Source organism: Grampus griseus (assembly GCF_964374135.1).
Source record: "Grampus griseus genome assembly, chromosome: 2".
Taxonomy (NCBI): Eukaryota; Metazoa; Chordata; class Mammalia; order Artiodactyla; family Delphinidae; genus Grampus; species Grampus griseus.
Genome location: NC_139018.1, coordinates 172,700,551 through 172,714,587, shown reverse-complemented (window position 1 = coordinate 172,714,587; position 14,037 = coordinate 172,700,551). Strand labels below are relative to the sequence as shown.

The 14,037-nt window shown below is 45.5% G+C and overlaps 1 protein-coding gene across 6 annotated transcripts in view; it reads right to left on the bottom strand.

Annotated features, from left to right (window-relative positions):
* Window positions 1-12,546, bottom strand: part of CACNB2 (calcium voltage-gated channel auxiliary subunit beta 2) — a gene marked incomplete at its 5' end in the record, with an annotated part of 401,671 nt that extends 389,125 nt beyond the window's left edge. For 3 of the 6 annotated variants that reach the window (XM_082647937.1, XM_082647940.1, XM_082647939.1), the window contains 2 exons: window positions 2,451-2,543; window positions 12,427-12,546. In XM_082647937.1, coding sequence (XP_082504063.1) covers window positions 2,451-2,543; window positions 12,427-12,546 — 213 coding nt within the window. Of the gene's footprint in view, window positions 1-2,450; window positions 2,544-12,015; window positions 12,052-12,426 lie in introns of those variants that run through there. The other 3 variants (XM_082647938.1, XM_082647942.1, XM_082647941.1) reach the window with 1 other exon arrangement.
* Window positions 12,547-14,037: the final 1,491 nt, after the last annotated feature.

Genomic DNA, 14,037 nt, shown 5'->3' with positions numbered 1-14,037 from the left:
ATATACTTGCTGTTACTACCTACCCCGCATTTCTGCAGATCCTCTGATGAAACCATAACCTGTTAAATATTTAGCTACACCATAGTGGCTTTTGCTTATTCTTCAAATGATAGCAAAATATGAATGTGGTTCTAACAGAACAGAGATTCAATTACCAAAGGAAAAATACAGTGTTTGACTCGGCATTCTTGCCAAAGACTCTGGTTTTCCTTCTGTGATAGAAACAAGCTGGCAGTTCAGGGTTCATGATGCCTGTATAATCAGAACCCCAAATCCAGGCCACAGCAAGCACCTCATTTTACTGAGGTCCAAGGAGCTGGGTCTTTGTTTCAAGGAGACGGACCTTTGTTTCAAGGAGACGGACTTTTAGGATAGATTTTTTTTTCAGTCTTCTGACATGCCAAAACATGGCAATATGTATCTAAATTGATAGTAAGCCGTTCCGCAGCTCTCTTTATCGTTTATAACTGTGTTTCACGCACAGAATCTCATACGTCACCGAGAACACAAAGTCAGAAGGAAATTATCACAAGGAAAAACAAATTCCAGTTACCATACCCAGTGTAGCAATCCCTCCTAACCTTCCGGATTAAGTTATCAAAACTCCAGGACAAAAAAAAAAAAAAAAAAACTCCAGGACCAGGGGAATTCACAGCCAACAAGACAACTGGAAAATGGTACCCGGCGACTGCCTTTAAAAGACATTTTACAGAGCTCAATGAGCCCTAATTTATTTCTATCACAATATCTCGCTCACTTGAAACACGGCGGTTTTTCTTTCCACGCAGTTTCAACCAGCTGCCTGTCATTTTGTGTGGCTTTGCTGCAGTCTCTATGTGTCCTAAAAAGCTTATTTGTTTCTGCTTCAGGTACTCCAGCATTCAGTCCTGAGATGATTACTCCCCAGGGTCAATCTCCCGGTCCCAGAGGCAGAATAAATATGGAGGCTTGAAATGGGAAAGGCCTTGAGCGACCTTCCTTTAAGAAGCTCACCTTAGCTAAGTCACTATTTCTCAAGGCTCTTCACTCAGACCGAGGACCCTGATGCCTGAATTCTGCCCACGACAAGACCAGGCCCACGCACACACCTTTAGTGCCCCTCGCACCCCTCCCAGCTCCTCTGCCACCATCAGAACATGGCTCCAGGGTGGGCCCTCACGTGGCTTCATCTTCCTTTCTCCTTCCAAATGTCTCTTAGCCACACAAAAGCTCCTCTCCTTCTTAACCAGCTGTCCCTTTCCACCTTCCCACAACCGAAACAATCCCAACGAGCAGAGACCACAACGAAAGTTTTTTCTGTAAGTTACTCAGACTTACCATTGGCGCCCTTGGTGTTGCAAGGAGGGAGTGGATGGCTGGAGGCGGATCATCGTTTGTCTGTGCTGGGAAAATGGAAGGAGGCAGCCACAAGCCAAGGACAAAATCCTCACGGACGCTACAGGTCGACATGTTTAGGCTGAACTGCCGCTAACTAACTGGGGGGAGAGACGCGGGGAAAGGACCCCCAGAGCACTGGGGAAAATGCCTTCCTTCCAGTAGAGAGGAAGCAGCTCTTGCAGTTGCCAGCCATCGTCTTGAGGAGCCAGCGCTCACAGACCAGAGATGATTTACGAGCCTGCCAGCCAAAAAGGGGTGGTCCTTCAGCCAGGAAAGCAGGTTCTCTCTAGCACGCTCCTCCCCCACTTCCTCTCCGCCCAGAAGCATCAGATGAAGATACGGCACACCTACGCCTGATGAGACGTTAGCCTCACCTGGAGCCTATTATCCTCCGAGATCTGGCTGCCTCTACTCGTCCTCTGGGAATGAAAGTCCTTTCTGTAACCACGGATGAGAGCGTTTCCATGTCAGGGATCCTGACACTGCCTAGGGGGCAGTTCCAAATTCCTGGGCTGGAATCCACCTTAACTAAGATGAAGGCTGTCTCCAAAGCAGTTTCAGTTATGCCTCCAAGATACCATGTGCTCTACTTGACCTTATTAGCCTCGACCGACCGTTTCAAGAGCAGAGCCAATCTTCTCTTCTACAATTCAAGCCCCAGGTGGGAAGAAGAAAACTCCTGCTGGAGGAAGACCAGTATCTCAACTTTACAGCTGGTGGTACGGATGCCCACCGCCTGTCTCCCTACCCCCACCCCCCGCAAACCCCCCAAGCCTGGAATCATTTCTCCTGGGGTTCTTTCATGCTGTTCTGAAGAAATCCTCTGTAATGAAGTTTGCGTTTCTCTTTCCCCAACTTGCCAGGAGAGTGTAATTATGACACATATGGTCTCACTTAAAATTTAAATATATTAATTAGGACATTCAACGGCACAACTTTCACTTCAACTAAAAGCAAGTACAATAATACTATATAAATCATAGGGATGACGCTGTAAGACCACCTCTGAAAAAACCAAAAGTGAATTCATGTTCACAGACTTCTCCAAACCATGAATTTAAGAGCACCCTTACCTGGCGAACGAAACTATTTGAGGTAGTGTCAGAAGAAGTGCTCCCATCGGATCCTTTAAATCTGTTTTTCCTTCTGGCTCCTTTTCCATATGACTACAAAAAAGAAGACAAAAAGACAAATGAGATTATTATTAGACTCTCACACAGGAATCTAGACCTAGCTCTAGACAATGTTCTAGATCAAGACAAAGAATGACTGTCATCATATGGGCATGATTATAAAGTTACTGGTGACCATATGATATCATTTATATGTGGAATCTGAAATATGACACAATGAACTTATCTACGAAACAGAAACAGACTCACAGACATGGAGAACAGACTTGTGGTTGTGGGGGGTGAGAGGGGTGGGGGAGGGATGGAGTGGGAGTTTGGGATTAGCAGAGGCAAACTATTATATGTAGGATGGATCAACAACAAGGTCCCACTGTACAGCACAGGGAACTATATCCAATCTCCTGGGACAAACCATAATGGAAAAGAATATGACAAACAATGTATATATATATATAGATATATATATATATGTCTAACTGAGTCACTTTGCTGTAGAGTGGAAATTAACACAACACTGTAAGTCAACTATACTTCAATAAAATAAAAATGTTAAAAAGTTATTGGTGGAATCACAAATATTTATTTCAATTCAGTGAGTTGATAGGGAGGAGAGGTTTCTGGAAAAAGCAATTCATAACTGGTGAATTAAAACAATTTATGCTCTCTGTTAGCATATCTGTGGTTAAGAGGCAATGACCACTAAAGATAAGGCATTAAAAAAAGATAAGCATTTCTGTGCAGGAGGGACTGTGGCAGTTGTACTGAGAGAGGAGAGTAGCTGGTCAGAACCCTTCAGAGAGCATGAAGGCAGTAGGTTCGTGCATAATGAAGTACTGTTCCCAGGGGCGCTCAACAGCCAGTGTTTCCTTCTTTTCATGTCTTAATTTGTAATTCCACAGGTGTTCCTATACTGGGGTGGTCCTTGCACACGGTGGCTGTGGAACGTCTGGCAGTATGAATTCTGATTACCTTTACATAGGTAGATAGATAGATTAGAGAGTTGAGAGATAGATGATAGGCAGACGGATAGATAGGTAGATAGATAAGTTGGTAGACAGATAGATTGATCTAGATGGAACATGAATGCAGGCCGGTGCCAACTCTTCACATTATTGGATGGATCTAGAGAATGTTTTGAGAGATGTTGAAACAGCTATAGAAGTGGTAGCGAATTATACAAACTTAAAATACTTTGTACAATTTTCTGGCCCATTGGTGTAATGTTTGAATATGAAGTGAAAAGATTGTGGGGTTTTTTTATTATTATTAATAGGAGTAGAAAAGAGTTTTATTTGAGCCAAACCGAGGACTATAGCCTGAAAGACAGACAGCCTCTCAGATAGCTCTGAGGAACTGCTCTGGAAAAGCATGGTTTTCAGCACAGTTTATTTTTTCTTAATTTTATTGAAGTATAGTCGATTTACAACATTGTGTTGGTTTTTGCTGTACAGCAAAATGACTCAGTTATACATATACATGTTCTTTTTCATATTCTTTTCCATGATGGTTTATCAGAGGATATTGAACATAGTTCCCTGTGCTAGACAGTAGGACCCTACTGTTTATCCAAAAAGCTTGCTTTTTAACCACTTAATTATTTTGCTGAGAAGGCAAAAAATAAATGTTATGGAATAGTAATAAGAAGAAGAAGAAGGTAGCATTTAAGAACAGGATGTTAAAGGTAAGACAATTTGTCTCAGTAACAGGTTAGGGCCAAGCACAAACATCTACAAATGAACTTGCTTCTCTAATATACCTACAGCTTACACTGAGAGCAACACGAAGACTAAACTATGCATCCATCTACGGTTAATTCTAGGCATGGATAAAGTTATTGAGAAAATTACACATTAAAATATAAGTGAAAAATAGCTCAACACCGAGCTTTCCAGATAAATATACACAGGCGGGAATCCTACTATAGCTGACCTTAAAAATGGGGATATTGGGCTTCCCTGGTGGCGCAGTGGTTGAGAGTCCGCCTGCCGATGCAGGGGACGCGGGTTACTGCCCCGGTCCGGGAAGATCCCACATGCCGCGGAGCGGCTGGGCCCGTGAGCCATGGCCGCTGCGCCTGCGCGTCCGGAGCCTGTGCTCCGCAGCGGGAGAGGCCACAACAGTGAGAGGCCCGCGTACCAAAAAAAAAAAAAAAAAAAAAAAAAAAAAATGGGGCTATTAAGGCTTGCCTCCCAGGATGGTTTTAGGTATTAAATGAAGGAATGTATTTATAGCATTTAGTATAAGACCTAGCACACGGTAACGACTCAAAATAATATTTTAAAAAGTGATACCCACATAAGAGTGAGAAGAGCGGAGAAAAACTGGGCTAAAATGTATAACGTGTTTAGAGGGATCAGGCCCACAGAGACTTCATTAGACGATCAGAATTTACAAGTTTGCTTTTTTGAAAAGCACCATGTCCAGGTTTTACAAATGAGACTTTTGTTATATTTTATACATTCATATGGTTTTCATTAAAATGGAAATATTTTATAAACCATAATATACGTAGCACTTAGGCAAGCCGAAATCTCTTACAAACATTTGTGTTGTGAGCAATTTAGATGAATTTGCACTCAGTGAGGGGGTGGTATAATTTTAAAGCAAAAATTTGTCTTAAATATGTTTGTTCTCTTCCAAGTATCGAAGGGATTTATATAATACAAATGTGTTTCCATGACATTTAATTAACTCGGCTTCATAAAAGGAAAGACAACCTAGGCTGGGCTTTCATAATACAAGGTTCTCTTCACGTAACAGCACATTCTTCTTACTTCTGTAAACATTATTCCGTAAACTGTTGAAAAATAACATTCTTTCAACAATGGTCTTCCTTTTCCAATTTTTACAGAAAGGTTTAGACAAATGTGTCTTCCAAGGCCTACAACGTTTAAAGTCTGAAAGTTTCCTTAAAATTAAAAGAAACCTTTTTTCTATTATTCCATATGGAAAAATACTTATTACCTTGAAAGCATTTTCAAGGCCTAACGTGTTTCCTTGGGGGAAGGTGAGAGCAAATCTGTGTCAAATACACTATGTACCTTCATTCGGAGCATAAATTATTTCTGAGAACAAAGACGAAATATTCTCTCATCCCAATATCCCCGTGTCCTTCCAGCATCATTTGGACATGGATGGAAAAAGCTTCTTTGAAATTCCATCATTATCATTTATTTCGGATTTTTAATGATAAGTATGTTTCTACTATTCAGCTGCTTTGGAGTATAAACTTTTTCATGGCTGCTGACATTGCCCGGCAGGCACTGTGAGAACCACACAATATTTAAGACAGCCAGTCCCAGGGGAGGCTGCAGTTCTCTGCAAAAAAATGAGACACATTTAAAAAGTCACTTTAATTTGTCCAGGCCCCTGGGAACACTGTTCGCAAACATGGTTTCAGGTGTACTTAGCTACCAATGCAATGTGTCTACATTGGATTATTACAGGTTTCAACTGTACTAAGAAACAGGTTTCAACCGTACTAAGAAACAGAAAAAATGATGGCATACTGAATTGCACACAAACTGGTGATAGTTTTGAGAAAAAATATCTTGTTCTTCAATCACTGAAATGCAGGAGGGATGATTTATTCAAAGTGTTTCTGCTTAACAGTGTTAAAGCAAATTCCTATTCATTATATATATTTATTTAAAACCAAAATAGATATGCTTAATTACACCTCTATTCTATTTACTAATTTCAGCAGTAATTTCTCTCTTATAGTCTCCTTTTTTAAAAAAAATTTAACTGTCAAAAATGACACCTCAATGACTAGTTACTTTTTATAACAATATCCAGGATCAAGAAGAAGCAAAGTTAAAGCAACTTTTGCAAACTTAATAGTCCATTTCTATGTACTTTAAAAAAGGCTGGTGAAAATTTATACCACCATTACCAAATGAAGTTGCCTTTAATTCCATGCATATTTAAAATCAAGTCCATCTGACTAAAATGACTTGTGTATTGGTTATTCAAAATTCTGGAAAATAAGGACCAGAGTGTTTCATACGAAGGAATTTTTTTTAAAAAAGGGAAGCCCAACCCTCACCCAAATAATAAAAGACAGGAAAGATTAAGTATTCAAATATTTAGTTGCCTAAATGGGGAAAAGAAGTATAGTTTTCTTAATTGGCTACTTCAAATGCCGCTACTTTTATGACTAATGGGGTTTCTAAAATTTTTTTTTAACAACACTAAGTATATAAACATCTGATATATGAAACAATTAATAATCAGAGCCAGAGTTTCAGGAAGTAAAAGGAAGAAGAGACAGGGGGTATGTCCGGAGGGCTAAGTGTACCCCATAATACTCTCCATGATGTATGCAGACCCCTACATCCTTATGGAACACAGTCTGAAAAGTCACTGATTCCCACTCAATTGCCTCTTGGTTATACACAGCTTAATTAAAAAAACCAGTGAAGTCACCACAGCAAATAGGAAAAAAGAAAACCATACGTTTGAATTCCTTTACTCCTCCTAAAACATCAGCCAAATTAAGTAAGATTTCAGAAACCAGAAAGAAATGGCCACAAATATATAAATGACTTATTAAAAAGATCTCCACCATTCATCCGGATGTTAATATCAGTTTCACGTGAATGACTGTCTTCTTTGACACTAAATACTTTTCAAATTGGACTGTAATCTTAAAAATCAACAAATAAATGGCCACACTTCCACAGGTGGTTGAAATCTAATTTCTGTATGACTGAAGTAGACGGTAACAGTTAATTACAGAAGCTGCCAGTTAAGTGGAGACTTCAGCCCAGCCTTGCACACAAAGTTGGCTGGGCGGCCCCTGGGGGCAGCTTTAAAAATGTCGCTTCTGTGGTTGATGAATAAGGTGACAGTTCTCCTACCTATGAATTGCTCCCCGTGAGCAAAATGCTGATGCCTGAAATTAATTTCTATCCCTCTTGATCAGCATTCATTGATATTTATCCCTTCGAACTGCAGACTTTCCTCATTTTAGAGTCGGAAGCGAAGGAAGCCGAAACTAACTGGAGAGGAATATGGAGAGGAATCAGACATGAAATGTCCTCATCTGTCAACAGTTTAGCGTGAATGAGGCTGTCAGATCTCTCACTAGGGGAGAAGTCACTGAGATTCTTTCCCTAGAAAGAGGGGAATCAAGTTCTCTATATGGATCAGTTTACACAAAAGCAGAAAGGACTCAAGAAGCAGCATAAATAGCGCTCTTTTGGGGGTCTTGCAGGTAGAGAAGGGAGGGGGGACGAGGCCAGGGCGGGAGATGCCCGGGGGCCAAGCTTACCTTCTTCACAATCTGTACCTCCAGCCAGTTTTGGAAAGAATTCTAAGACAGACCCAGTCACTTAATTAAGGTGTCATCATTAACCCGAACTCCCTGTTACTGTGAAAGTCCGTGTGTGCCACAGACTCTTGGTAGGATAGAGACATGTCCCCATGGTCACAGAACCAAAGAGGGCCACCCGCTACCCACCCCCCTCAGGGTTAACATATTTTGCTCAGCTTCTCTTTAAAGGCCCGAGGCTACAGACTGCATAATTCCATGCAATCAGGTAGAGCAACAGGTAAACTAATTCTTCACACAAAAGGAAAGACAAAAACAACAGGAACATAAAACCACACGGCTAACTCAACCTCCAATCACTCAAATCATCAGATATTATGTCTCGCATTTTAAAACACACTCGGAAATTCTGATGAGCAGGTTTTAAAATTTCTCCCGGGCAGCATCAGAGCAAAATCCCACTGAAGGGGCAAGTGATGGGGGTCAGGAGAAAAGGGGGCAGCAAAACCTAAAGCCCAGTACCCACGTGCACTGTGCTGAGAGACCTCAAAGACTGAACTGGACCTGGAAGTGTCTGGCAAAGTTTCTGGAAAGTGGTATTGACCTGGGGGGAAGGGCTGCCGCTCTCTTCAGATAAAGCACCGCCTGGCTCCACGATTCAGGCCGCTGCCAGGAGCAAAGCAAACAGGCCGTCTGCTTACTGCCTGTTCACCTCCAGGTGCGATGGCAGGTGCTGGTTACCGTCTCTTTAAGGCCTGAAGTGCTGAGCTACCGCTCTCCTTCTCACTCTTTTCCTCCTCTGCTGCCATCCTAGACTCAGTTCCCTTCACCCGGATTTTGCATACACCCAGCCTCCATCCAGATCTGGCCAACTCCCTGGAGAATTCCCGGGGCTGTCCAATAGAAATCGAAGTCACATACATAAGAGGAATTTTGTAGTAGCGCTGTGAAAAGGCAACAGGTCAGATGAACTGGAATAGTGTATTTGACTTAACCTAATATATCAAAAATATTACCCTTGTGACGCACAGTTGATGTAAGTGTACAATGACATGCAGAATGATATTCTTTGTTTCCTATGAAGTCTCTGAAATCTGTATTGTATATTTTTAGTTTACCTGCATTTTTAGTTGATCTGTAATCTGTGTACTTATTTTACCTGTATTTTTCTGTATTTTAAAATGTGTATTTTATATTTACAGCACATCTCAGTTCACACTAGCCACATTTCGAGTGCTCAGAAACCACGTGTGACGAGTGGCTACCATGGTGGACAGTACAGATTTGGAGGGACAGCGTTCAGCTAGCACCTCGACTTTGGAGGCAGACTGTGTCCACGTTTGCACTGAAACTGTTCAGCAGGTCACCTAAAAAAGGGATGCAATGTGTTTAGACCCGAACTTTCAGGACTTTGCAGTTAGATTGTCACTCACTTCTCGTGTAGGAAATAGATCTATTTTGTTTATGACCGTGTGCTGGGGGGAAGGGGTTGGAGTATATGAGGGTGCCCCCTCCCTAGGCAGGATTTTTGACATAAAAAAAGAACAATGGGCAGTCTGTGAAGCTCCATCTTTTGCTTTGCTCATATAGGACTCCCAATGTACTCCAGAGGTGAAAGAGAAAGGATTCTTAAAACCCATGATTGCTGAGAGACACTGTCTGCAAACGAACATTCCATTTCTCAGGAGAATTACTATGACTTGGTGTCACAAAACAGAGAGATGCTCCAGAGACAGCCTTTTCTTCTCAGGCCGTTTTACTGCTGGCCTGGCCTGCCCAGAGACATGGAAGACGTGCCTTGCCAAGTTTTCACTGCGCTGTGATGTCATGAGTTATGAGATCTCAAATAAACAAGGCAATGTTTCCCCCAAATAATGGCTGTGATACGAACACGATTCAAGGAAGATTGCTTTCATTTTTGGAAGGTAGAGAGAGCAAGGAGATGGACGCTGATGCAGCTGAATATTTATACCTCTTACCCGCTTCTAATATGCATTCCTCCCTCCCTCTCTCATTCCATCACTTGCAATTCCTGTGGCCTGGGTCTCTGGAATGCGTCCATCTGTAGTTCTGTCCTATCTATTATCTTTTCTCTCTTTTCAGTTTAGACCTTATTACCTCTTGTCCAAACTGTTACATCAATCTCCGTTCTGGCAGCTCCACCTCTAGACTCCCAAGACCCCAAAGCACCTTACAGAACACTCCCAGGAGAATCTTCCCCATGAGCTCTTATACTGCGCCTTCCCTGAAGCTCTTCCAAGGTTCTCTGTTTTTCAATACGTTGCAGGTTCCAAAGCCTCCAAGATGTGGCCTCAAATTGCCACAAACTGTCAGACTTCTGCTTGATTATGCCCAATCTGTACCTGTCCACGCTCTTTCCAAACTAGGGATTACAAACGTATCAGACTTCTAACTGCTGTGACTTGGTGTCCTGAATAGCTCCTTACCATCTCTCTGAAAGTCTGTTGAAATCTGACCCATCCTTCAAACCCCTTCTCAAATGCCGCTTCTTGCATGAAGCCCTTACAGATTACTCCAAATGGAGTACTTGTGTTCTCGACTCCTTTGCAACCATCTAAGATTCAGTACTTCTCTTAGCGTCCCATGCTGTACGACTGTCATCGCTTTGTCACCCTTGCAGCTACTGGAAACTACTGAAGGCAGAAAGTGTGTCTTCTCGTGTCTGAATCATTTCCGTGTGGCAGCTGCATCACAAATACTTGTTGCCTTACGTTTAACTACATAAATCACAAAGTAAATTAGTATCTCTTATCTGAATGCAGTCATGCTTTCTGTCTGCCCTAACTTTGATCTCCAGGAATTCAGGAACTCTATTTTTATCATAAGAATAAAAACTCAAAACAAAACAAAACAAAACCCCAAAAAACCCTTGAAGGAAGATCAAAGAGAAAAGCGGGTTTAAAAGTCCTTTCCTCTGTCAGTATTCAAGACCTTCATCCTAGAATAACAGAAGTCCCTGCGTACACTTCTCTCTCTCTCACGTAAGCTGGTGAGTATCTAGATAAAATCAGGAGTCTAGAACAAACGTGACAGGGGTTGGTAAGAATTCAGGTCCCCTGGCAGAGGCTAGATGGAAATGTCGGTGGTTAGTTACATGCCCCCGCTGGGCTTGTGCAGCCAAACAGCCCGAGGCTGACTAAAATCTAGCTGTTTTACCTCTAGGAAAGAAAGGAATTCCTCTATGAAAGACATGGATTTCTGACGATACAAGTGATTGCCTTCTACATTTTTCCTCCGTCTCAAATCCAAATGAATGATGTGTTTTAAGTCTGCACTCTTAACTCCCAGTGGTAAAAGGAAGTTCAACAAAGCTCCAAGATCATGCCACCAGAACCAACATTATTAACAGTGTCAACATAGCTATAGCAGTCTATTTCTAACCACCTATCAAAACAACAAAGCAGCAAAACACTTTATCATCACTGTGGCCCACTCCTGCCCCCGTAACTACAGTAAAGAAGACGAACACGCTCTCTCGAGCATATACAAATATAAAATATATAAATTATGTATTTAGAAATTTTACATAAACATAAAGCTACATAATCTTCCCACATTTTCCAATCTAGCAAACGGAGGCTTGAAATCAACAAGGCAGTATCACTAAGCAAAGAAGACACACTTCTCCAAAAAGTGATGCCTGAAAGGTAACCGTGACCTCTTCACCGCGAGTCGCCAAGCAGCCCACCGTTAGGAGTCTCAAGTCTTGTTTCCCTGCTAGGATAGAAGTTGAGAGACTCCTTACCGCTGAGAACTGGAGGCGTCTGTAATCCAAATGGTACCTGCCAAAGCCTTCCGTAAAAGCCACCTTATCCGTGCCCAGCGCCTGCAACTGACATCTCCCATTTCACGACGAGCAGCAAACCGGAATCTCCCCAGAAACCGCTAATACTGAAAGTGGTCCCGGAGCTCCCCGAGACGGCTCACATTTCAGGGCCAAGGGAAAAATGAAAACTTTCGCGTCCCCAGCGCGCTCTCTCCGGCAGGGGCCGAGGGGTCCAGGCAAGCCTTGGCCAGGGCCACGAGGGGAGCGGAGCCGGCCGCGCGGCGCAACGCCCAGGTGCCGAGGCGGGTCACGGGGGAGGCAGGGGCGGAGCGTCCCCTCCCACGCCCCCCACTCCCACCCCGGCTCAGAGCCGGTCCGGCGGGGTCGGCGTCGGAGCGGAGCTGCGGAAGCCGAGCCCCTCCCGGCCCCCGCCCCGCACTCACGATCTTGAGCAGGTCCAGTCCGCTCGCCTGGTCCATGGCTCTCCATGTGCCTCTCCCGGGAAGGGGCGACGAGGGCTGGCCGCGGCAGCCTCCGAGGACCCCGAGGTCTCCCCCGCCCCTTCCCTCCCTCGGGCTTCGGGGAAGCCGAGGAAAACGGAAGCCGGAGAAGAGCCCGGGGCGCGGGGCGGGGGGGGGCGGGGGGAACGGGAGGCGGAGAGGGGCAGGGGCGCCGAAGCCCGCAGGGGAGAAGGGGGTGGCCACGCGCGGGGGGAGGAGAAGGCGGCGGAGGGGGAGACCCAGGCCGGAGCGAGCGGCCGGGCGAGGGATCCGGGCAGAGGCGGCGCCGGGAGAGACGGAGCTCGGCGCCCGGGCGGCTCACAAAGAAAGGGGCGGGCGCGGCGATCTCGCTACCTGTGCGGCCGCTCCGAGCGCCCCCGCGGGAGCCGCGTTCTCCGGCAGGTCCATCGGGATCTCTTGCGCCACCGCCGCCGCCGCTGTGGGAGGCGACTTGGACAGGTCGCTCTGGACCATTGGCGAACGGTCGGCCGGGAGCCAGCAGCCGGCCCCCGGCGGCGGGTCCCCTCCTCCGTTCCCCGCCCCCCGCTGCAGGGGCCGCCCGGGGCTCGCGGCGCTCAGGGCGCGGGGCGCGGCCGGGCCAGGTTGCGAGCGAGGCGCGGGGCAGCCGGGCGGCGGGGGGCGCGGGCAGGGCGAGCGCCGAGCGGGCACTGGAGCCGCCGGCGCTGGGGCAGGTCCTCGCCGAGAGGGAGGGCGCTCCGGCCGCGCGAGCGCAGGGGGAGGCGCGTCGGCCGGCGAGAGTGACAGGCCACCGAAAGGCCGAAAAGTTGCCCGCGGGAGGCGCGAGCCGCCGGGGCCCCGGCGCAGCCGCTGCGCGTCGCCGTGGCACGCGCGCTGGAAAGTTTTCAAAGCCGCGAAAGCCAGGCCTCGCTCCCGGGGGCTTCCTTTCTCCGGCGGCCGAGCTCCAGCCCCTCCGCGCCCCACGAGCCCGCGGGCGGGAACAGGTCGCTCGCCTCGGAGACGCGGGAGGCTCCTCTCCGCCCCTGCACGCCCGAAATCTGTCAAGGCCTCGCGCGGCCCCGGGGAGCAAGTGTCTACTGAGGACCTCCCATCCCCATCGACCGCTGGAGCCCCTGGACGGCGGCAGTGACGAGGAGCCAGCAGAGAAACGCCGCCGGTGACCCGAGGATTGCGGCCCCGCCCGAATCTGCAGCTGGCCTGGGCTCCTGGGTCCAAATCGACCCACTTCCAAATCCGAAGTTTTCCCTTTATGGCTCCGGGTTGGCTTCATCTTTGCCAACTGCTTCTTCCCTCTTTCTGTAGAGTTGAGAAGTCTTAATATCCCATTTTGGACGTGTAAGCATTTCCTTAGGATTCTGAACTCTTGATAAGAGAGTAGCAGCCGTAGCAAGAATGTTTCCTTTACGGCATAACGTTCAGCTATTCCTAATAAGACGTATTTTTTGTATTACAGGGTAGCTCGTATTTCAAGAACTTTTACTACAGTGGAACTTTTTGTAGAACAAGTTTTCCCGGCATCGGTGTGGTTTTTGTAACAATTGAATGTAGACGGTTCTGGATACTGAAATATACATATGGAAATTTACTACCATAGGCTTCAGCTGCGTTTTATATTTTGCCATGGTGTATTAAATTATTATGGGATACAGTTCTTGTTCTTCTCAAAGATAAATGCATCCACCTCCATCATACAGTGATCTGAGTCAGGCTTAAAGAACAGGTGTTGGTTAGGCATATTCAAAATGTCATTGATTTTCTTAACCTTCGGGGTTAAATTGTCATTTTTATTTAAGTGTGACTGAAGGTTCAAAAACAAACTCACAGAATAAGAGACTAGATGTGTGGTTACCAGAGGGTTAGCTGAAGTCAGTCAAAGGTGAAAACTCCCAGTTATAAGATATCTAAGTACTAGGGATGTAATGTACAACGTGATAAACGCAATGAACACTGCTGTCTGTTGTTATATACGAAAGTTGTCGGGAGGGT